A 24,832-nucleotide genomic window follows, 5' to 3' on the forward strand; every position below is an offset into this window, starting at 1 on the left:
TGATTGTAGGTCTTCCCTGCTCAGGTGATCCTGTCTGGAACTCCGTCTCAGCACACCCAGTAGCATGTCTACTAGGTGATCCTAAATTTCATCAGACTGACAATCATTCTAGACCAACCATCATACATGCTATCTCACCTGTAACCCAAGGTTACAGATGGCAGATGGTCCAAGATGACCATGAGCCTGAAAAGGCAAGGGATTTCCTTTGTGCTGGAAGCCTGCCCTAAAATGAGCCCGAGAGACTTCTGCATTTGCATTCTACTGTTGCTCAAAAATGATGGCAAAGAAGCAGCTTGTGGCTACCCTATCACTAACTCGAAGCACTACCAGCCCAAAGTGCAAGCTGCCCTATCCATATTCTTTTGTTCTGTAAAGAAATCTACTTCCAGCCTCTTCAAACTGTAGGCAGAACTCATTTCATTTGTGGGACAGAAATAAGTCTCTATTTGCTTGCCATTTATCAGTCAAAGACCACACTGGCCCTGGAGGCTTACTGCCTTCTGACATGGCCCCTTCCATATCCAGAACTGGCAAGTGAGAATCTCTCGTGTGTTAAGGCCCTCTTCTTCTGAGCCCCAGTGATATCTGCCTACAAACTAGACCCATATTCAAAGGGCTTGTTTGACAAGGTGAGACCTTCCTGGAATGATCCCATGTGAAGGCTAACTGATTTGGAACCTTATATCTGCAAAGTCTTATACTTGTAGCATCTAGTTCCAGTGACAGAGCACACCACTGGGAGAAGGAACATGAACAACAGAGGCCATGTCATCCTAGGCTTTTGCTCTCTAATATGACAGCCCCTTTTTCCTTCAAAGTCACTACTCTACAGGTAAGTAATCTATATTCCCAGATTGTTCAGTTATACCCACACAGCATTTCCATGTAGTATTTCTGTAAGTTCCTGTGAGTCTGAAGTTATTTTAAAATCAAATGTTAGGGCTGGTTCAGTGGGTAAGGCATGAAGGCTTGAGTTGAATTCCCCAGAACCAGTGCAACAACATGTATCTGCAATCCCTTTTATTGCCAAATAGGAAGTTGAGACTGGAGAATCCCTGGAAGTTTGAGGAACAGACAACCTGGTGTAGGAGGCAATGAAAAAACAAGAGCTCCTGTTTCGAGGTGGAAACTGAGGTCCAGCACTTGAGGTTTTCCTCCAACTCTCACAGTGCAGGTGTGCCCTTCCTGCCCAACATCTTTAACACAAGATAAAAAGTTTAAGATTCAAATGTTATCCAGAAGGACCATTTTCTCAAAATTGCATCACCAGTGAGGGAGATAGAGCCGGACTTCTAAATCTCCCAGCATTTTAATGCCAGTCTGCCATCTTCAGTTGTTATGTGAGCTGTTTCTGGGATGCTGATGTGTCTAAAGTCCAGGCTTTTTACATGGACCACAGGCTTTCAAGCTTGGCTTTGCTTCAGGACTATTTAAGAAATCTTTAAAAGATACTCATATCTTGGTCTTATCTTTAAACTTTCTGTTTCTGTGGGTCTGGACAGGTATCTGAACATGAGCATCCATGATTTTCCATCTGTCTGGATCAAAATCAATGGACTGTTCTAGACTTTAGTCATAAATAGTAGTGTTACACATCTAATATTGAGCACCAATTTGTATTTGTCTTATACACAAAAAGAAGTCTTTTACAAGAAGTGGATTCATCCTATGCCAATGAGTTTTACTGCAAAACAGAGGCTGCAAAACCCAGACCTCCTAAGAAGCTTCAGAAATGGGTATTCACATACTGCAGCATGAGAGGGCATGGAAGCACTCTTTAACTTCAGTCCTCTCTTTGACATGCATAAAGAAAACCCAGACTTATCCACAATACAAAGGATTTGTGGTCATATCTGCTCGTAGAGAAATTAATGTTGAGGGACTCTGCACATGCCTCCTGGAAGCAGTAAAATAAAATACAAAATGTGGACGAGGAACTATAGGCTCCCAGGATGACCTTAGGACACTGCTTACTCTGTTACAGAACCTGGCAAGCAGGCAGACACAAACCCCTTCAACAGCTTATCTCCGTCTCTTTCAAGTGCCGTCCCTCGAAGGAGGGCACGCACATCGCTGGCTCCTCATACATTAGTGATGTCCACATCTAATTTATACCAGAAGACATGCCCCCTTGACTGACACTGGGAGAAGGGGCAGATCAAGTATTTCAAAGTTGAGTGGCATGAATAAGCAATCAAAAGAATCCTGCTGAAAGTAAAACCCTTAGATACTTCAAAGGCATCCCTTCAGGAGAGATGGCCAGACTACCCAGGCCGAACACTCACCAGGCCTCTCTTCAGGCATTTGAGTATATTCTGCTCTATAACTGGCTAAGAAAAACCGTGGGAACAAGTTTTCCTGGGAGTAACTTGATGTAACCAAACTTGTGGGTTCGTAGACAGTGTTGTGTATGAACTCCAAACAAATATTTTTGGTCATGAAAGCCCTAATGTGTAGGACTATCATTAGGCCTGTTTATATTTGGACTTCAAAATTTAATCAGCGCCATTTTCTCTTGAATTGTTTATTGCTCATGGTGGGAAACCATGCAATTTTCCAGCACATATGTTCTGCTGGAGGGGGCTCTTTGAAGCCACTGTCTTGGACCCATGCAAAACAAGAGTAAGTAAGTTCTCAACAGCTTTGCACATTGGGCAGTTAAGGTTATAGTGACAATGACACTTGGTGGCACATGCCAATGAAAGCATATAAATCCCTGGCCATGACTAGTATCCTATATCTGATATGCCAATATTTCATAAGGAAGGGGACTCTCTGCCCTAACTTTGCTCTTAATAAAGCACAGCTCTCAACGTAACTGAGACACTTGCAGATACATGCATATTTTTATAGCAATAGCAAAAATCCAAACAAAATAAAAAATCAGGACAGATATGAGCATATGAACCAAGCCTTAGGGGTCATCTCCAAAGAAGATGGTAGAAAGAACCAGAGGAATGAAATGATGTTTTCTGGATACAACAGGACAGTTATACATATGAACCCTCAACAGCTGTGACAGCATGAAGCTCAAGCCAGACAAACCATCACGGTGGAAGAGAGAAGTAAACATGAAGTCCAACCTCTAGCTGAGAAGGTACTGGCAACTGATAGCTGCTAAGTGAAGGACAACTGAGACCTGCTAAGTATGTGATCCATGGTAAATTGCTCACATTCAAGGGAACAGCACCACACCTAAGAGTATTTGGGGAGCACAAATTGGACTAGATGGCTATCTGTGTAAGAGGGACCCTAGGCTGGGTGGGAAGAGAGCAGAGGTGGATCTTTGGAGGAGTTAGGGGAGGGGTGAAAATGATCAAAATTTTAAAAATAAAATGACTCCAAAGGCAGGCACATTTTAAAAAATCTAACTACTACTGTCATGACCAGGGTACCTAGATACAAGTGCCAGTGAAAACAGTCATCCCCCCCCCACACACACACACACACAATGAAGTCATAGCACAGGCAGAGTACAAATGAGTTGAGTTGATGAAGAGTTTCAAAGTAGTAACTGTCAAGCCCTTAGTTTGCTCTGCATCATCCTAGATTACCTCTGCATTAACTCACCTACGAACACACAACAAAAAAAAGAGGAGTTTTGTTCTGTTCTTATTTTGATGAGCAGAGCCATTAATTCAATGAAGCCCCAAGACTTATAGGCAGGTAAAGGCAAATAAAGTCTAGACCCACACACACTTGTTCTTAGCCGTGACGCATTTGTGGCATTAGGGATGGATAAGTCAGTGAGATGAGTAAGTCGGGAAGCCAAGGAAATGTCGGAATCACCTAGAACTCAGAAGGCTCTGTTTGCAGAAGGAAGCCAAGACGGAGAAAGTACGGTTGAGAGAATAATAGAAAAGGGTATGATTATACAGCTGGATAGTTCAGGCCTGGCTTTGCTGAATGCTAGCAATTCTAGTGGGAAAGAAGAAAGGAGGGAGGGAGAAAAAGAAATAAATGGGAAGAGAGGACGGAGGAAAAGATAGTGAGCTGGGGAGAAAAGGTATGGGAGAAGGAAAGGATGGATTAAATCCTTTTCAAAAACAGATGTATTTATATACATAAACATACATATACATGTGTATCTATACATGTGTGCATATAATTACATATGTGTCTATATGGTAGTTTGGAAGAGATATCCCTCATAGTCTCATGCATCTGAACACTTAGTCTCCAGTTGGTGGTGCTATTGGGTAGGCTTAGGAGGTGTGGTCTAGCTGGGAGAAGCACATCACTGGGGGAACTCTCAAAGCCTCCAGCCATTCCCAGTTCATTCTTTCTGTTTTCTGCCTGCAGTTTAAGATGTGAGCTCTTAGCCGCTCCAGCTACCATGTTTGCTGCCTACTGCTGTGATTCCCTGTTATGATGAACTCTTATCTCTCTGAAACCATGAGTCCAGATAAATGCTTCCTTCTATAAATGGCATTGGTCATGGTATTTTTTTTATCACAGCAATAGAAAAGTAACTAATACTACACACACACACACACACATATATATATGGATGGTATGGATGATATATGATATATTTATTATATCATATACATCAATATATGTAGTTTGAGATAAAATGTCCTAACCACTGCAGTCCAGAGCAGTTCAGATAAGCATACACCACTTGTTCTAGTAATTGCTGCATGATGATTATTATGACAAACATTCATTCACAAAAGTACTTGTACTCAGGCTGATGAATGGAAGACACAGCAAACAGTAGGTTTCTGTAATATTTAGGTGCGAATCAACACACTAGCAGTTAAGGCCTTAAGTGACCATTTTTTTCTCTCACTCTTTTTTTAACCAGCCACTTCAAAAAGATATGGAAAAGTAAAGACAACAGTTCAGGTCCTACTTCCAAATAATTTACAGGCTCTGTATATAACCCGGGTGTTCATGCTGAATAAAATAAACAATCTCAAAAATAGCCCCAATGGCTGCTGCCTGGTAACTTCTGACTTTTGTATTGAAGTGGGACCTCATGCTGGCACTCAGAAATTTTGGGATCTTAACCAATCTGATTCTTACGTTAGGGAACTTGATCATCCAGGGGGGACTGGGAACTCATACAGGGTGTTTCTTGTGACCAAATATTTGTGAGCCTCACAAGCGAGGTCCCAATCAGACCATTACCTTACAGTGAAAAAGTCAAGCCCACAGTGGGTGAGCAATGCTGTGCAGACAGTGAAGGGAAGAGCCGGCTCCGAAACTAAAGACAGAAATCTACAATCAATGTGTTGATCCCCTTCTTCCTCCTCACCCTGACCTCAGTAATCCTCCTTTTATTCTTTCTTACTTGATAAAATGCTTCATTTCTCTACAAGATTCCTAACCTTCACACCAAGAGGGTTGCCAACCCCAAAGAAATTCTTTTCCTGTTCTGACAGGCTTGCCTGGAAAGGCTTCAGGACAGGGGGAAAAGAGTTCAATGGCCATTTCCTGGCCAGACCACCTCCTAGTTCAAAGTCAACAATCAACAAACAAGCAGAGAGCAGCTACTGCGTGACAAGTTCAGCACTCACCAGGGGTCTCCCTCACCCTCTGCCAGCGGGCATTTCTATGAAACACATGAGAAACACGAGGCCTCAGGAAGCAAGCCTGGGATGCCAGGATGCCCAGGATGCCAGGATGTTCAGGATGCCAGGATGCCTAGCCTAGGACCCTAGAGTCAAGTATGGCCAACAGAATCACCAAGAGGGAATGGTGCTTAGTGGCCATATTATAACAGGCAGGTACCACAGAGGGAGGCTGGGCCCTTCCAGCTCTCGTGAGAGACTCCTCAGGCTTGCCTTAGCTACTTTGGAGTCCAACTCCCTGGCAAGAGCTGTGGTCTTTGGGGAAATTTTTTTTTTAATTTGGTTTGGCCTTTTGCTCAAAGCCTTGTTAAAAGCAAATAATTCTCTTCACAAATCATGTCTTAGGAGAAACGCAGAGGAAAGAAGCCAAGAAAATAAAAGGGTCTTTTTACCCTTGATGAATTGAATAATAGCCTAAGAAAACATCTTTGATTTGGGCCAGCCTATATTAAAAAACATGTAAATACAACCCAGCCTAATCTGTAATTTCACATGATCCTCTCAAGTGACCATGACGTTCCAAGGGGGTAGATGTAATTCAACAACCCCTGCTAGCTAACAAGGCCCCTCCAAAGCAGCAGAGCCACAGGCTAAGGGCATTTAACTTCAGCCCTTTTATGAATGGAAATCGGCTTTCTAAAGATGACACGGCAGGCAGTGACCAGCGACAGACAACTCAGTGACAGCTTTCTGAGTTATAAAATACTTTTGAAAAGCAGACATCAAAGCTCCCTACCGCCTATTCAAATCCAATGGCTTCGAAAGCTCCGTGCAGGGACCCATGCTCTCCTGAGAATGGTCACTGCAGCAGTCACAGGCTGCAAAGGCCACCCCGAAGAAAAGACACAATGGGACATCAGGGCAGCTAGCCACGGAGCAGATAAAGGAAAGAGAAAGTAAAGGAAAGCAAACGACAAAGTTGGATGCTGCACCAGGAATCCAGGCTGGAAGGAATTCTTGAGGCAGCCTTGGTTATGGTACCCACTCTGCTGGGAGCCTCGGATACAGTTGGGGAGCCAGGACAACGAGCCAACACCAGTCAGAAGGTTCAGTGGTAACAGCAAAGCGGTTTTCCCTTGTGGTCAGCTGGTTTTTGCACAGATTATCAAAAGTCAGCAGACCCATGCAGTCAGAGACTGCTTGTGTGTGTGTGTGTGTGTTTCCACTTGATAGCCATGTGAAGTACAGAGCTGGGTCTAGGTTGAGTTTATTAAGCAAAAGTATATTTCTCCAACTAGAATAAACCACGGTTCTCAAAGAGGTCAGGTACCAATAAAGTGCAAAATGACCTTAGGCCTAGCAATTGTTTTTACACTGAAACAGGGACCCTGGAATATGATGTCAACCAGAAGTACAGTTTTAAAGGAGTTAGATTGGTCAGGCCAGTATCAACTCCACCTTATGGAGACTGAAAATGCAGGTTAGTGTATTAAAAGATAAGAAGTGGCTAGGGACTTATACCCAGTTAATAGAGTGTTTAGTCCACACAAAGTCCTGGATCCAATCCCTAGTCTCACTTAAAGCCATTATGATGGCATAGGAGGTCAGGAGGATCAGAACTTCAAGGGCATCCTCAGTTATATAGGATGTAACAATTATGTACAGCATGAGCCACAAGAGACTCTCTCTCTCTCTCTCTCTCTCTCTCTCTCTCTCTCTCTCTCTCTCACACACACACACACACACACACACACACAGGAGCACATGGGGCTTATGCAAAGAGAGGCAAAATGGCTCTGGATACAGTGCTCAGTAGATAGAGTGTATCTACCTGCCTTCCATGCACAAAGCCCTGAGCTTAATCCCTAACACTACACAAACGCCCGACACGGTAGTGTCTCCTGGTATTGCAGGACTCAGGAAGTGGGAATAAGAGGATCCAATGCTCATGGCCGTCCTCAGCTACATAGTGAATGTGCGGACAGCCCGAGTGCTTATTTCTTTTCAAGCCCAGTGATCATGAAACTCTTATCTTTAGAGGGTTTTTTTTTTTTTTTTTTTTTTTTTTTTTTTTTTTTTTTTTTTTTTTTGTTTTATTTAGGATGCAATACAGAATTGGGGACAGCACTGTGCTCCTGGTTGTCTTGTCACTGGGAACCTATGCAGAGACTTTCTTCAAAAGGGGAAAGAAACCCATGACCAAACATGCTGAAGCAAGTCTAAGTTTAAAGAGAATTAGAGAGTTGTTTGTGACGTAGGACGTCCTGACTCACTGACACACGGGAGCACACAGAGTGCCCAGCCTCTCCCTTTTCTGAAGATAGAGCTTGTGGGCTCTTTGCTCTTGAGCTCTCCTGAGCTTCGTTCAGTCTAAGATGGGAATTGTTAGGTCTAAGAGCCCTGGTGCTGTTTCTCTTGCAGGTGTGTTTAATCCACAGCCCATGGGCTATTTATAGCCAAGTGTAGCTATGAAACCAAACTTAATACATTAGGTTGTTTTGTGAGTGAGTGTGTGTGTGTGTGTGTGTGTGTGTGTATAACTGGATTACATGTCAGGCATGGACTGTGCAGGTGACAATCTCCTATTATAATGCCAAAACATTAGATCCTAGCCAAGAGAGATGGCTCAGCAACAGATAGCCATTAAAAGTACTTGTTACTACCATGGAGAAGCTAGGTTTCATTCCCAGCACCCACATTGTGACTCACAACTGCCTGCAACTCCTACTATTGGGGACCTAAGATGATCTGTCCTCTTTGGGCACTGCATATATATATAATGCATATATGCGTATGTAGGTGCAAACTCAGTACACATGAAATAAAATAAATCTTGCTTTTAAATGAAAGGTTAGACACGTCTGTTAGTGTGTCAATGGTGTCTGTGTCCTCATTCACAGCTTTACCGTCTGTGAGCAGAGTGGTGTCTGCCAGGACAGAAGCGATAAACAGCTACTGGGTGACAGAATCCATGAGTTAACATAGCTTTCCCAAACATCCTCAAACACAAGTGTTCACAATAACTCGTTCTCAACTACTAAAATACACCAGAAACATTTAAAAAAAAATTATACCTTTCTGGGGCCGAATTCCGGTTTGAAGAAAAGGAACCCAAATTTCTAGAATGTCAGACAAAGCTCATCAAGAGGCTCATATGAGGCAAAGTCACACACACACACACACACACACACACACACACACACACACACACAACGAAAAAGATCCCTAAAGCAGAATATTTTAAAACAGTAAAATCTTTGAAGAAAAATACGGTCTGACGGAAAATAAAAATAAAGAACACAGGTGAACACAGAGTGTCTCACAGTTTCACAGCAAGGTGAGGCTTCCTTCCAAAAGCCTCGGCTTGCCCAAGGTCATGACCTGCTTTCTCATCCCTGGACTGGGTAGAGGGGTAGCTTTGTAGTGTAGAAAGGACATATGTGGCGGGCCGCTACAGGTGAGGTTAATATGTAACCCCGTGGTTCTGTGACAAAGGCTGCAATTCCCAATGCACTCACCAAGTTTAAGGTCACCAGGTGGAATGGGCAGGGGTGACCCAGAAGAGACGTTCAGAATTCAAAGGCAGGAATCACCTGCAAACTTAACGGCAGGCGGGATTCTCTGGCTCTTGCTTTGTGAGTTACTGAAAGTAAGGGACAGCCCCCGGAACTGCTTAAAGTGAATTCTGTTGGCATGGCAACTGTACATTCCAAGAAAGTATTAGAAGTATTTTAAGCACTGGGTAATTTTGAATTATTCAGGGAAATCCCCTGCTGGAGAAATTCCAGCTGGAGTGTGTGTGTGTGTGTGTGTGCTTACCTTCCTGCCTACAAGAAGAATATACGTATTTCAGTACTATAATCTTACTGCCCTTTGTGTTTTCTTCTGAGGTTTTCCTAACAGTCCAGGTAGAAGCCAGCTTTCCTCTTGGCACCTTGCCAGATCATTTAAAGGTGACTGATTACTTTCCTAATACATTCTGCAAGTACACTGGGAGATGCCTATCACATCTAAAGGGATCCTGAAGCCAATGGTCTAAGCCCCACTCTTAAAGAAACCCCAGACAGAAACTTTACACGAAGGCATTTCATCTCACAGTGTCATCCATCTCCTATGGGTATCTGGACCAATGGAGGAAGAACTGCCGTATCCTCTGGCACGCTAACTTTCCAACTTGTTGCTCCAACAAGCTTATTAAACACAAGTCCATCTGCTGAGTGTTTGGATCATCTACGATGTTCTGAACCCATCACTGCAGCTGTCAACTAACCTCCCAAGGGGATTTATGAGACTCCCTCTTGACCAAAGATGCTTACCCGTATCTGTAGGTAGCTAGAAGACGGAAGAGATGACCAGTCTCTTTTATTCTCATCTCTCACTGCCTCCTCAGTGTGGTACCTGTAGAGGACTTCACATGACTTGCTTTTTCAAAACCAAAGAGTTTGATAGTCGCAGTAAGGAGGATGCTGAGCTAGTAAGGGTGTTCCACTTAGAACCCTTGTTTCTATCTACTGAGAAAGGAACACATACCACTATTTAAGCTGAAACCATGATTTTATAGCTTATCTTTATATAGTAAAGAGAACATTAAAGAAGGCATCTAAATAGCCAATAAGGTTAAAGGTGATACTTCATCCGTCAACCATCAGAAAGATGCCAATTACAATGTAGTATCCAATTTCACACCTGTAAATCTGCTAAGATGGAAAAGGCAGATATTGTCAAGTGCTGGCGAGAACAGGAAGCGCCCAGAACTTTACCACATACTATTAAGCGTAGATTGGCACAGCCGTTTTGAAAAGCTGACTAACAGGACCAGCTAAAGCTTCACCTATGCCTACCTAGACACAGCAACTTTACTCTATTCCACAGAACGAGAACGACAGCAAAAACTAACAAACAAACCATCATGGGACCCTCATACGAGGAAGTACATTACGATTCTACTTAGGGGACAATTTTCAAAGAGCATAAACAAACCACACAATTGGTTAGGGCAAAATGGTTACCTCATGTGGGCAGTAAAGATGGCAGGAGCAACCAAGGACCTTCTTGGGACACTAACAATGTCCTGTTTGATCTAGGCTCACAACTATGGATGTCAACTTTGTCAACATTAATCAAGCTTTATCATTATTATTTGTGTTCTTCTGTATGCACATTTTAGCATTTCTATGTAGACATTACCCTTCCACGCAGCTCACAAAATTAATATGGATCTGGGTCACCACATGCCAGTGAGGTCCATCCTCTCTCATTTTGCTTCTTATTATTGGGAGTTTAAGAATTGCACAGGTGTTTGGTGGGGGGATGGGAAATGGTGGCAGCAAACTTAGGATAAATACATTTGATTGTTCCCTACCTCTTACCTCATAGGCTCTACCAGGGTCAACAAATTAGATCATCAGAGTCAGATGCCTGGAGATTGTAATGATTGCAGAAGTCATCTTACATGGCTGAGAGCGCTCCAAGGTCCAATGAGGTCACGATAACTACATCCATACACCTGGCTTGTTGAAGGGCAGGGACAACCTACGCCTTCCACAGGACAGACCTCAATGCCAGCTGCTTTGTTCACACCATGTTAAAGTTGGAAAACTTTAGCCCATTTCATTCTTCTGCCATAGATGATAATTTGTTCCCAGTTCCAAGGTGAACCTCTTCACTAGAAAAGGCCACCTGATGTCTATCCACGAGATAACTGATCAGAATTCCTACCTCCCACAAAGAGCAGAATTCCGAGGGCTGAATGTGGAGGCTACGTGTTGTAAGAATGAGGAAAGCTAGGGACTAAAGGAGGACTTCACACATGAAACAGTTCCTCTCTTACAGGTCTGGCATGAAGTCTCTCCAGGTACTACAATTTTCATGACATTTAAAAGTTTTATTTATTTTGTATGGATGGTGTATGTGTGTGGGTTTGTGTGTGCCACTGGATGCATGCAAGATCAGAGGAATTGGTTTTCTTCTTCCATTAAAGGTTTCCCAGGGATTGAATTCAGGCCATGAGGTTTGGCAGCAAACATCTCTACCTACTGGGCTGACTCAGAGGCCACAGTCCCAGTTTTGGAGATGAGGAAACTAATGTACAAGGAGAGCCCACTGGTGGGTGATGGTTTGGTAATGAGAGCCTGCGTGTACTGCTGTTAATTGTGAGTGTTTGGAATGAGAGGGTCTAAGGCTCTGTGGTGTAGTAGTGACTCTTGAGGACTTTTGGAAACTGGAACAGGCAGAGAGCAGGAAACACAAGGAGAATGTGAGAAACCAGCAGAAGACTCACCGCAAGACAACAAAAAACAAAAACTAAGACACATCCGTGCATGGGTGAGCACATGTGTGTGTAACCACGTCTCAACACACAGGGAATTGTTGAGCCAGCCATCACTCAGACGAATCTAGGTTAGCTGGGAATTGCTAACTCATTGTTTTATTTTGTAATTTAAATACACTAAAGAGTATAGTGACTGTGGTTATGGGTTTGGCAGGATTTCAGGACAACACTTTGAAAAAAAGACTTAACTGGAAAGTCTTAAGCAGTGAAGAATAGGGGAGCCCTCATTCACTCCCCGTCCACTCCCCAAACCACGCCCCTGGCTTAGCCAAGCTGCATCCCACATGTACATCACCAGCTAACTCCCAACTGGGCTTTCTCACATTTTCCTTCTTCCGGCCACGCCACAGCACGAGCACCATGTGTCTCCAGGACCAGCTCTGCTGTCAGCCTGAGACATTTCTCCATGGCGACATGAAATGAAAGCCTGCGATGTCATTTACTGCCTTGTCTACTTGATTGGATTCTGAGTATCATTTACATGGATATTCTTGGCCTGGTGTTTGACACAGAAAGATTATACAGAAAGGAAATCATGCTTGCCCCAAGTGCTTTGGAAAGGCCTGCCTCCCCGGGAGCTGCATTTTATCCTGCTGGTCCCCCACAGCACCCCACATTCTAAGAGGATGCCTTCTGCAAGCAGTACAGCACCAACAGATTTTTTTCTAAGAAAAACCAAAGCCCCCCCCCCCCCATTCCATCAGGTTGAAGGCAGGTTAACTCCGGCTGCTGAAGGCAATTTTAGATTTGAAATGCAGTTTTCCCCCTTTCAAAGCACTGGAGACGCCATGTAGCCTGTGAGATTTATAGAATTCCTGGTCTCCCAAAACTTTGCGAAGCGAATGGCATCCATCAAATTAATTTCCTTGGGGATCGTCTCAAACATGGGGAATGAAAGGGCCCAGGCCATTAAACATCAAAAGGAAGTTCTAAATGCTCATTAAACTTCTATTATATTTTCTTTCTTTCTTTCTTTTGCAGAGAGCAGATTAACTCAATTGAGAATATTATACGTATCAAAGCTGACAGTGTGAATGTGTGGAGTTGGTTGGAAGAGAGCTTTAGTGCTGCAGACATCTGTTCATTCAAGTTACACAAAACACGAAAAAGCGTGAGCTCCATTAGACCGGGGCAGACTTACCAAGCCGGCACACGTAGACACAGCAACAGAGGACGAGCTGTCATTTCTGATAAATCCCTGATACAAACACTGCTGCGCCTCGGGTTCCCGAGTCTCTGAAGCACCGTCCTTTCCAAGTACCTGGACTATAAAGTGACTGCTCAAAATTGCCGAGGGCTTAAGCTCTAAGTGTAGATCCTGTCCAAATGCTGAAAAGCGGTAGTGCAGGGAGCTGCTGGCACCGTGTGCCGATCGCCTTTTCCTGTTGTGCAAAATGTCGTGTGAGATATACGACCCGCCCGAGTCCACTTCGACTGGCGTGACAAAGACGTAACCTGTAATGGAAAAATTTCTCTGTCAGCACCCGCGAGGCCCAAGATGCCAATGGGTCAGTTCCCAGCAGGCTGCCCCAAAGATCACAAAAATCCTTGTTCCGTGCACCTAACAGTGAAGAGAATCCAGGGGGGCTCCTGTGCCACCCACCAGGCTCTACCACCTGAAACTCCTATGGAGGCTACAGCTGGGGATGTGGCTCAGTGGTGAAACCCCTGTCCAGCATTAAAAAAAAAATGGTACAGAAACTAAAAGCTAAGCACAATTTTGAAAAATTTTAAACATATTTGGGTGAAAGGTCAATATTCAGTATGAGGAGAAATACAGGGACTCTTCGTGTGTTAGCCATGGAGCATCTGTGTGTAATGCTCAGGATGGTGACTGACAAAAATTTATCAATATAAAGTTGTAAAGATTAATAAGGGGGAATTTTTCTTCTGGCGATTGATATAGCCTTGTTTAGGTTGCTCTGAGGATAGAAACACTACAAACAGGTCACCAAGTGTGCCGTTTCTGAAGACCCCCTCAGCTCATTAACAAGGGGCTGTCACCCCCCCCCCCCCCCGCCCCGCTCAGTTACTTCGCAGAACAGGACACCAACACTTGGGTCTTCTTTACTGTTTGGAGCAGCTTCCAGGGAGGCCTATAAGCACAGCCTAGGCAGAAACCCGCCTCCAAACCTCCAGAAGCATCCTAGATAGAGGCTGGTGTTTCAAACTGCTCAGACATGTTGGAGGGGGTGTGGCGGATCAGGGACACCTGGAAAGGCATGTTTAAAAATGCCTTCCCCCTGGCTCCCCTGAGCAGCACTAATTGCTGTATGATCTGGGGGTGTGTAGAGGGGCGGAGAGCTAGGAAACAATTTGCTGCGGGAAAGAGCGGAGTCGGTACACTGCTTTCTTTCACAAACCATTGGAGTTGAAAACATCATCCCAGAAGATGATGTGGAGCATGCCCTGTGCACATTAAAAAAAGAGGAAAAATGTTCTGGGTTTCCACTTTCGAAGCACACACAGAATGGGAGACTAATTTGGAAAGTGTTTAGAAAGATTCCGAACAACTAAGAGGCATGTTTGAGTCACTTGGGTCCTTGGCTCTCAGAAGAGAAAAGGAAAAAGAAAGATTTTTTTTAAAGGAGGGAAAAAAAAAGAAATAAAGAAATCCTCCCCTGAGTAGTCAACAACAATGAAATGAAACATCATTTAGGAGATGCTAAGGAACCAGGAAGTTTTAAAGTGTGTAGGGATCAAAACACAATATTCTAATTATATTCTGATTAGGCTCACATTAGCAAAGAAACCCCAACATTACAATAATGAGCCCTGTTTCCTTCTGGACCATGTGTGACTTCTAAGGTGTGGCCAACTCTTTTATGGCTCCTTTCGCCCTCTTTCTTTTAAACTAGAAATACCCTATCATTGACATATTTTTCAGAAAATAAAAGGAAAAATGTGTTCCCCCTTAAAATTGAGCAGGACACATTTTTAGTTCTCAAGAAATTCCTGATATGTTGCTCTGAAGGTAGCTGTTGATTAAAGCCAGCCTTCTTTCCTTTCTTTTTGCAAGAGAAGACTTATTTTCTCCATCTGCCAGAGTTAGACCTGACTGCATAACAGCCATTTCTGACATATGCTCCTGACAGTTCCTACCATGTCTTCCTCTCCTTGTGCATAGCCATCTGACACTCCACCTGCTCTTACTTGGGAGTGTCAGTCAGTCTTCCCGACCCCTCGTCCCCTCCCAACCCAGGACACCTGCTATAAGTTTGTTTCCAAAAGAGTAACATACCAGCCTGTTGGTTACATTCAGTCCTGTTTGGGAAAGGGGGCAGTGAGAGGTCCCTCACAAAGACTGATGTGCTGTGTTGGTTCAGGTGCTTACAGGGGCTGGGAAATGGAGCCCAGTGGACGGAGTTCTTGACAAACACGCAAGAGGGGCTGGGTTCAATCCTCATGACTAGATAAACCAGGTGTGTTGGGCATTCCTGTGAAACTAGCATCAGGGGGGTGGAGGTAGGAGGACCCTAAGGTCAAGGTCATCTTCTCTGTAGCTAGACTGTGCGAATTCTGACTCCAAAAAAACAAGCCTAGTAAGTCCTTATAAGCCATGTCTGGAGCAGAAGGGCTCGCTGGCCATTACTTCCTGGTGAACAGGAGGGAAGTTTTAGAAGCTCCTGACTGGCTCTGAGGGGGCAAAATGAAGACTTCAGAAGAGTGTATTTCTGGGTCCCTGTCCTCTCACTACCCATTCTATGAAAGCCTTTGCCCATAATTCTAGCATCTTCCAGACTCGGAATGGCCCCTTACATTTGAACAGGAGAATTCAATCCTACAACGATGACAATTTATAATCCCACGAAATCCACGTTGGCCAGTAAAGTCTTGCTTAAGAGCCTGGGGCAAACATGACTTGTTCTCCTGCAGCTGGTGGGAAACACCAAAAGCAAGGGTTTCCCTCTCTGGGAGTATTGCGAAGTTAATAAATGAGAAAAGATGGAGTGTGCTCTGGACCTTTGAAGTTGGGGGACTTAAAAGACAGAAGCAAGGACTTAAAGCACCCAGGGCTAGTGTTTTCCACCAAAGGGCGTCTTTGGGCACCATGGAACAATGTCAGTGGAGAGAGAAGGGAGGGACAATGGGAAAGCAGCGGCAGGAGGGGAAGCGGGGGCTCACCCCCCTCAGCCTCAACCAGAATTTGTTTCTGTGGCTTTCCCAGGAGAGGAAGGAAACGAAGAAGCCTTTTATCAATTCCCTACTCGGTGCCCACTTCCTTTCTAATTTCTTACTTAAGTTCGGATTATTTTTCTTAACAAGCCATCTGTGAAGGAGGGAAATTATTTTCTCATCTATGTGACTCGCAGCTTGAGGCATTGATTTTCTGATAACTTGACAGACCTTGCCACGTTTCCCTTCTCCAACCAGGGAACCTTTTCTTTTCTCTCTCTCTCTTTTTCACACAGTACACACCTGCCAGGTTAGGAGGTGCACCTTTTTCTAACATTTCTCTCTCTTGAACACAAAGGGGACAGACGGGGTGGAAGGAACCCTTGCGGGATGGTGGAGTACAGAGAGGGCAAATACGAACCATCATTTAATCCGCTGCCACCGCTGCTGCTGTCACTGGCTAAGGCGACGGCCACCGAAGCACAGCAGAGGCAGCACAGCTGGAGCGCCTGCAAGAGAGAAAAAGGTGATACCCGCGTGTGAGCAGCGCAGCGGGTCGGGCACCTCCCTGGTCCCGGCTGTGCGGCGCGCCCCTCGGTAGTGGCACCTGCCTTGGCCAGCCGCCCTAGTCCCACGGGGCCCCACGGCGGCCCGGGATCGGCGGCCCGGAGGGCGCACGCGAACAGGAGGACGCACTCCATGGTCAGGTGCGGATGCGGTGACTGCTGGAGGCGCGCATTGTCCCCGAGGGCCGCGGAGCCCCAGGTGCGGCGCCAGGTGCGAGTCGCCGCTGCAGCTCACATGGCAGCGCGGGAGCCTGTGAGCCTCCTCCCTGCTCCGGCCGCGCGGGCCTGAGGCGCTCCGGGGTACAGGGTCTCCCAGAGTCGGATCTGCAGCTCCCGTGGCGGGGAAGCTCTGTCGGTGATGCTCGCGGGTCTGCTGCGCGCGTGTCGGTGTCGGGGTGAATTGTCTGCGGCTCGAGCAGAGCAGCGCCAGCTGGCTCCCCCAGCGCGCCCGAGCCTAGCGCCCGCCTCTCCTCCGCTCAATGATTGGCGACCCGGGCCTTCCCTGGGCTCGTCCGAGCTCCTGTACAGCAAAGGGCGTGGGATTCCTGGGCCTGGGCTCCGAGGGAGGGGAAAGAGGGGGCGGGGAGGCCGAGTGGGAGTCAGGGGGAGGGAGGGACCGACGCATGGCCAGGAGAGGGAGGGCAGGCGCACTGCATGGTCTGCCTTGGGATCCTAACTTAGACGCACAGAGAGATGAGCTGAAAAACTGGAGGCTCAGGTAAGGGGTGTGACTTCTGGAAAAGTCTGGTGATGGCGAAGAAACCCAGGGTTCGCTGGAAAGTTTCTGTAGTTTTCTCTGTCGCGGCATCCCAGGTCCTGCCCTGACCAGGTGGCAATCCTGAACCTTTGATAAGGAGATGTGTAACCTGAAGTTTGGGTGCACTCAAGATCACCCAGCTGTCCAGAATCCCACCAGTAACTGGCATATCTAGGGCAGCTTGAAGAAGAAACAGCTAGCGGCGAATAGCCACTGTTCCCAGTATAAGAAACAACTCCCCCCTCCCCCCCCACACACACATACGCCCCGCTCCGAGATGGACTTCTACAAACTGAATCTTGTCCCCAGGTACCCAAACCTCTTTACATTGGCTCTAAGAGACAGAGCTTGTGGACATTAGGAGCCCTCTATTCTGTATAACTACTATCCGTTTACTCAATGTCTTTGATTGTTTTGATCCTTACAATTTGACTGAGGAGGAAAAAAAAAACTTTTTTTCAAAGGCCAGTGAGAAAGACCTTCATTGGGTAGCTCGACTACAGTATAATGAGATTTGCCATCACACTCAAGCACGAACAAGCAAAACAGACTCTAGTTGCGGGGCGGGGGGGGGGGGATGTCAGACATGAGACATCTCTTAGAGATGCCACTGGAAAAAAAAAATAGTTCCAAACAGTAAGTCTGTTTTACAAGAAAGAGGGGACTAGGATTTACCCGCTAAGAGAAAGGGCACAGCATACACAAAGAGCTTTTGAAGTAGAGAAGGTGTTTGCCCTTGGTGGAAGTGGTAAAAAGACCAGACAATCAGGAGGCTGGATGAGAGGGTCCCTGGAGTGTTGGCAGGAGTGCAAAGCATACAGGTATAGAGGGTGCAAGAAGCTTTGGATTTCTCTGTGTGTTGTGTGTAAGTAGCAGGCAATGTCAACTCCAAATATCAGCCAATGGGAAGCCTGCTGAGCATGCAGACAGACCAAAGATACCGGGGCAAGCAGAGAGGAGAAAGTTAGGATACTGTTGCCAGCATCAGAGTGCAAAATGATAGATCTTAGACCAACGGTGATAACAGGAGACAGCCCTGGTCAGTGCCCTGAACATCATTTAAAGGAGGTCCTTGTCAATCTTGGAAGAAGTGATAGGTCAATACACATAATCTAATTTGTTGAATGAAATAACGCATGGTTATAAGCTTGGACTACAGAGGCAAATGTGGCACTTATTTGCTGGGAAGGAAGAAGCATGGTTTCAAAGTGAGAAAAATCGGAATTCCATAATTCCCGGGGTTCCCTAGGGCCCCTGTCTTAAAATAGGTTAAGCAGGAACCATCATGCTGTATCTAAAGGGTGTCCTAAGAACTTACTATATTTTTCTAAGCATTTCATAAGTAGACTTTAAAAATAAGAACACAATATTTCCACTACTTGGTAGAATATGTTATGTGAAACTTACATATGCACCGAAACTGTGATGCTGAGCCAGGATCCATTGGGTAGAGCACCCAGAGATGAGCATCCAGCAGATTGTGACGGGGTGACTTAATGCGTTGGGTGACTTCATTAAAGGACTGGACACTAAAGAAAATTAGACATCAAAGACATTCAGTAAAAAGCCACCCCACTCCCCATGTCACTAACCAACAGACTTGAACAGCAAAAGGGGACTGGGGTCAACAATGTAAGCAAGAGCACCAAGCAAACACCAAAGGAAACGGGGGACACTTGGTCTCTCCACAGTCAGCTGACAGTAACTGTGCCCCTGGCAAGGGTTCTTCCACTTGTTTGCAAGAGATTACCCACATCCTTTCAGACTGCCTCTTTTTATGGCTAAGTTCAGGGCTAGAACGCAGGGCTCATAGTCAGAGGGAAGACATTCATCCTGTCCTGGAAGGTAGGCAACAGGTTACATTGTGTCTTCAGTCAGGAAGCAGAGAGATGAATGCTGGTGTTCAACTCACTGTGATTCAGTCTACAACCCAACCCATGGACTGGTGCCAACCACATTTAGAGTGAGGGTTTTCACTCTAATTGTTAGCCCCTCCTCTAGATTACTAACGGACACACAGAAATGCCCAGAGGTTTTTCTATTGGGTTATTCTAGAGCCTATGAAATTGTCAGTTAATATTAACCTACACACACACACACAGAGAGAGAGAGAGAGAGAGAGAGAGAGAGAGAGAGAGAGAGAGAGAGAGAGAGAGAGAGAGAGAGAGAGAGAGAGAGAGAGAGAGAGAGAGAGAGAGAGAGAGAAAGTTAGGACAGATTTCCAGATGTTCCCAGGCTGGGGATGAGGGAGAGGTTGCCCTGATGAGAACATGAACAGTGTAGCTCCTAATTTCAGTCTTTTCTCCATTAACATGGAGTCATTGAGTGCCCATCCATTAAGGTCCTCAGCCTCCTTATGAACCTAATAAGGAGGTGGTTCATCCTTCATCCCCCTCAGTGTCTTTCCAGTTCTTATAATCAATAGATCTCAGTCTTCCAAAATTTGGTTCAGTTTCTGAGACCCATTTTTATGTCTCCAAAGGTATAGCAATCGGGTTCTGATTGTATTTATTTACATACGAAAGCGTCCAATCTCTCCTGCAGGGTTTATATACAAACATTTGGAAAGCCTTAATTTCTGGGATGCCTTTGTGCATTCCATTGCCTAGGAACTGGGCCTGCAATACGTGTGCACTACCTCTAGATGGTGACAGAGGGTCGTCAGCATGGGGGTCCAGCTTTGAAGACAGGAGTATTTTATAGCACTTCTAAGTCATTTGAAAATAATTTCAAATTTTTAACTTATTTTTAAAAACTGTAATCTAAAACACTGTAATTACTGTTAAGGTTTATAATAAGCCAAAAGATCTTTTTCTATCTTAGCCCAGAATATGGCATGCAGATGGTACTCCTATGTGGAAGGAAGAAAGGGAAGACGAGCTAGAGACAGGGAAATGGAAAACAGGAACATTTGACATAAAGAAAAAAATAGTTAATTTTTTCTCATTACCCTTGCATTAAAATCAGTGGTAAAAAAATAAAAACTGGTTTATTTCTAGTGACATAAGTTTAGCCTTCTTGTCCTACAAAGCAATTATGTCTTTGGTAATATACCTCCTCCTAACCAAGTCAAGAAGTATAATGTAAATTATCTTCTCTGCCTATACTTCCCATTGTCCCTGATCCGTAAAGATGCATGTATCTCTACCATAAAGTGAAGCAGACTCGCCACGGTTAACTATCTGAGATGGCCACCTCTTGGTTTTGTCCCTTCCTACAGGCACAGTGGGGGACACTGCCCCTCAACCCCTCAAAAGCTGCAACAATAAAAACTTCGCTAGGTTTTAGTGAGCAGGTGTCTACCTCACAATTTCCTGTATTTTCATATCTTGAGGAAAATCCCACCATCTCCGAGTGGTAGGAAGGATAAAGAAAAACTGAAAACAAAACTGATTTCAGTCCAACAGCCAAAGGAAGAAGGAAACCCAGACATGGGAGACTAGGAAGATGTTTAGGAGAGCACTTGCGTGGATCCCTGATTTCAGATTCCCGGAAACCCTGTAAAATGCTGGGTGGAAAATTATAATGTTCGTAATCTTGTGCTCTGAGATTGGAGATGGAGACGGGAGGACCTCGCAAGGTGCACCGGACAGCTAGCTTGGTAGATGTGCTACTGCTCCAGGCCACTGAGAGACCCTGTCCCAAATAGAAGGTAGGAAGAAGGGAAAGAGCTGGAGGACATCTGGGGTTGTCCCCTGACCTTTATATGTGTGCTATTTACACATGCACCCGTTCCCATGAGTATACCACCACACCTGAGTATAGACATGACAAGTCTTCCTTCCCCCATAAAAACAAAATCCCACAGAGATATGGATGCACCTCCTTGGAGACCTGAGAGGAAGGAGCACTTCCCATTCAGCTTCTCAGATATGGGACATAGCTAGGAAAGTTGTCCTCAAAATCAGTGTGGAGGGAAGAGAGTTTCTGATTCTGCCTCCTTTATAATCAAACTATCCCCAAAGATATGGAGCGCAAAGGATACAACCCAAGGCAATGACAGCGGCCGCCTACAACAATCACTAGTAATGGTAGAGGGGACAGACCCTTGGAGTCCTAGAACTAATTTTCTAACCCAGGGTCATCCAACACAATTTAGGGAGTCAGGCCTTGGCGTGTGGACCTGTAATCCTAGCTACTTAGGAGAGTGACTTGGTGGGGGGGATGGCACGTTCAAGGCCAGCCTGGGCAATTTAGTGAGACTTGATCTCAAAATAAACAGTCAGAAGGGCAGAGGGTATGGCTTGGGGTAGACCACTGGCCTCCTGTAGTGATGCATCCCTCTGCTAGGCCCTACTCTCCAGTCAACACCTGATTAAAAAAAAAACAAAACACCTGACATAGGAAATCCCAGTGGCTCTTCCTCACCTTCGGTGTGACATCACATCTTATTTTCTTATCAGACAGACATTGAACAAGGGTTCCTCGGGTACCTATACAGGAAGGTGCCCCCCCCCTTTTTCCGTTGTGGATCTTACTCTGCGTGTGGTATGCTTGCTCCCCGACTTCTATTTTTAGCCCTTTCCCAAGCTCTACTATTAAAAGCCCCTTGTTTGCCAGAGGCCAAAGAGGTAGTATTAAAACGAGGCTACTTATTTCCACAAACAAATTCTAGGCCAAGCTCCGAGCTCCTGGAAGAGTAGAATGCATGTTTTCCCAAAGCTCTGGGAAGTATCAAACTGCCTCGGAAAGACAAATATCTTTTGTGTGCAGGCACCATTCTCTCCTTCTTTACCCACCATGCACCAGGGGGAGTTTAGACACCAGCTCCCCCTGAGCCTCAGGCCTGGAGCAGTGGGGACTGGTAACCGCCATTAATCAGAATCACCTGGAATGTTGTTGTAACTATACATTCTTGGCATCCTCGTGAATAGCTCAATTAAGTGTGTCTGGGTTTCCGATGTAACTAAATATATTGCCAAACAGTAATTGGGACCCACTGTACTTCCACTTCAGTTTGGATGCCAGCGCCACTTCCTACTGAACAGGATTTAAAGCTTCCGGATCCCCCTTTCCACTGTGTGTACAGGTGAAGAAAGCCTTGCGCTGGAGGATCCAGGAAGATGGGGGTAGAACCTTTGCTATAGCACGATGGGGTGGGATGAGTGGCGAGGGCTGATACCTGTGGTTTGATTTGATGTTGGGATGGGAGAGAGTGATTCAGAACTCTCAAATGATTTATTTCCCTGTCTTCTGGTTTAGTCTATATCGGAGGCATATCTAAATGTATATGACATGAAAATTGCATTTTGGAGAGAGACATAAACATCATACATTTTGTCTTTTATGGAGAATCTAAGTTTATACACACAGAAACATACATGACACTAAATGCCAAGTGGTTCTTTCAGGGGACGAGCAAGGGGAAATGAGAGAGTGCAAATGGGTAAGTGAATATGTATAAAATGTCACAGTGAAACCCATTGTCTTTATTGTAATTAAAGTAATTAATTACCTATATGTAGTAACACTTTCATGTCAGGCAAAAATCATTGGCCCAAACGATGGACTTAGGGGGACCTGCTATAATCTTTCATTAGTACTGATCGACTCAATTATATATTAATTCATCTACTGTGTGGCAGTGGTGGGACTGTGGAACCTGTGTGTGGAGAGCAGAGGACATCTGGGCTCTCCAACCACTGTGTGGATCATGGAGATTGAACTCAGGTCGTCAGGCTTGTTGACAAGCCCCTTTATCCACAGAACCATCCTGATGACTAACCAGCATCCTTTTTATGTGCGTCTACTAGCTCATTGGAATGGCTGGGCAAGACAGTCAGGCACTATCTTTCCTTCCCTTCTCTCTGCAATAGCTCCTAACCATAGTCACAATTCTTTCAAATACAAGTGCAATAGAACCTAAAACTAAAGACTGAATATAGAGAAATAGAAGGTGTTCAAATACAACTATTAAAAATGTGGTCAGATAGAAGCAGATAAAACAGGCAGAGTGAGCCGGCCCCTGGTATAATTCATCTTATTTAAAGAGGAAGAGCACTTGAAGGGGCTGGAGAGGGGTATGTACAGTGTCTAACAATATCGCTTCCTCTCTTAGAGGATCCTAGCTCCATTTTCAGCAACAATGGTCGGCAGCTTACAAAAGCCTGTAGATCCGGTTCCGGGGGAATCTTCCAACCTGTGAGTGTGTGCTGTGCACATACGCACACCACATATAAAAATGAAATCATTGAAAAACAGAGGGGTAGCATTTGAACTAAAAGCTGCATACTCTCACAGGGTGTTCCACTGTCCTCTTTTGATTCTCTTGTCACATTTAATAGGTACTCATCAAGTCTTTGTTTTTACATCTTTTAAACATTGATGCCATAAATCTGTGTCCTTCTTGCTTCTCTTCTCTTTTGTCATCAGATAATTTCCATTTGAAGCACAGGTCTAATCCTTGAGACACACAACTGCTGCCACCTGCAGGAGTTTGCTGGGCTTGATTGCCAACATACAGCTGGACATGTTGACGGTTGGCTTTCTCTCATAGTAACAAAGCAGGGAAGGTCCCGGGACCCTCACCGGAGTATCCAGTCATCCATCCACACTGAATGTGTGCAGTCTCTCATAAGTGCATGTGGTCTCTGGATCCTGGAGTGGGATTGGAGGATACAGGAGAGGAAGGACCAAGGACAAGCTTCCGTCTATGTGACCATGGGAAAGCCATCATCCACCCTGGGTGCAGACCCTCCATTCCAGTGTGTCTGTTGTTAGGTCACCCCTGTTCCTGCTTGTGATCCCTCGCCCACTGTTCTGTGAGCTCAGTAATCTTATTGGTTCCTAGAATGAACTTTGATGGACTGCATCTCACTTGGTCACTGGGACCTTAATGGGAGTTTGGGGGAGACTTAAGTCTCTCCCAGAGAAGGAATTTTGGCAACACCCTCCCTGAACTAGGAACTCCCAGACTTGTTATCCCAGCTCAAATTTCTCCTGTGCTCTAGACACAAATTTCCAAACACTTTGAGGACAGTTTTATTACTGATGTATCTGAAGTGGCTGAAACTGCCCAGGCACGATCGTCTACTGTACATCTATGTCCCAGCTTCCTAGGGTCCCAGACTGCAGTGCCATTTCAATTGCATTTTAATATGTAAAGACTGCCTGCAGATGTGAAAGTAAAACAGTCTCGCTGGTCAGCCTTACAGGCTATGTTATGGCAACACACACCTTTAATCCCAGTAACCACAATGACACCCACCTTTAATACCAGTAGCCACACTAGTTGCCATATTAATCGGGTGGTGCATGCCTTTAATTCAAGCCCTAGAGAGGATTATAAAATGGGAGGAAACAGCTCTCAAAACACAGTCTCATTCTGAGATTCTGGGAGACAGTATCGCCATTTCAGACTGAGGTCAAGGTAAGAGCCAGTGGCTGGCTGTTTTGCTTTTCAGATCTTCAGGTTGAACCCCAAGTTCTCTCTCTGAGTTTTTATTAATCGTGCTTCACCAGACTCTAGGGTACAGGAGCTAAAATGAAGGAGGGTGCCAAAGAATCCCCAAACCTGTCTTCTAAGTAGCAAAGCTTCAGT

The 24,832-nt window shown here is 45.1% G+C and overlaps 1 protein-coding gene across 1 annotated transcript in view; it reads right to left on the bottom strand.

Annotated features, from left to right (window-relative positions):
* Adamts18 (ADAM metallopeptidase with thrombospondin type 1 motif 18) overlaps positions 1-16,907 on the bottom strand; it is a 136,850-nt gene extending 119,943 nt beyond the window's left edge. The window contains exons 1-3 of the mRNA XM_050143861.1: positions 16,581-16,907; positions 16,391-16,478; positions 12,995-13,308 (exon numbers count right to left, since the gene is read on the bottom strand). Of these exons, the coding sequence (XP_049999818.1) occupies positions 12,995-13,308; positions 16,391-16,478; positions 16,581-16,670 (492 nt within the window). The 5' untranslated portion in view covers positions 16,671-16,907. The remainder of the gene's footprint in view (positions 1-12,994; positions 13,309-16,390; positions 16,479-16,580) is intronic.
* Between the last annotated feature and the right edge of the window lie 7,925 nt (positions 16,908-24,832).

The sequence above is a fragment of the Alexandromys fortis genome, unplaced genomic scaffold, assembly GCF_014885135.2.
Source record: "Alexandromys fortis isolate MF-2015 unplaced genomic scaffold, M_Fortis_MF-2015_v1.1 scaffold_1, whole genome shotgun sequence".
NCBI classification, from domain to species: domain Eukaryota; kingdom Metazoa; phylum Chordata; class Mammalia; order Rodentia; family Cricetidae; genus Alexandromys; species Alexandromys fortis.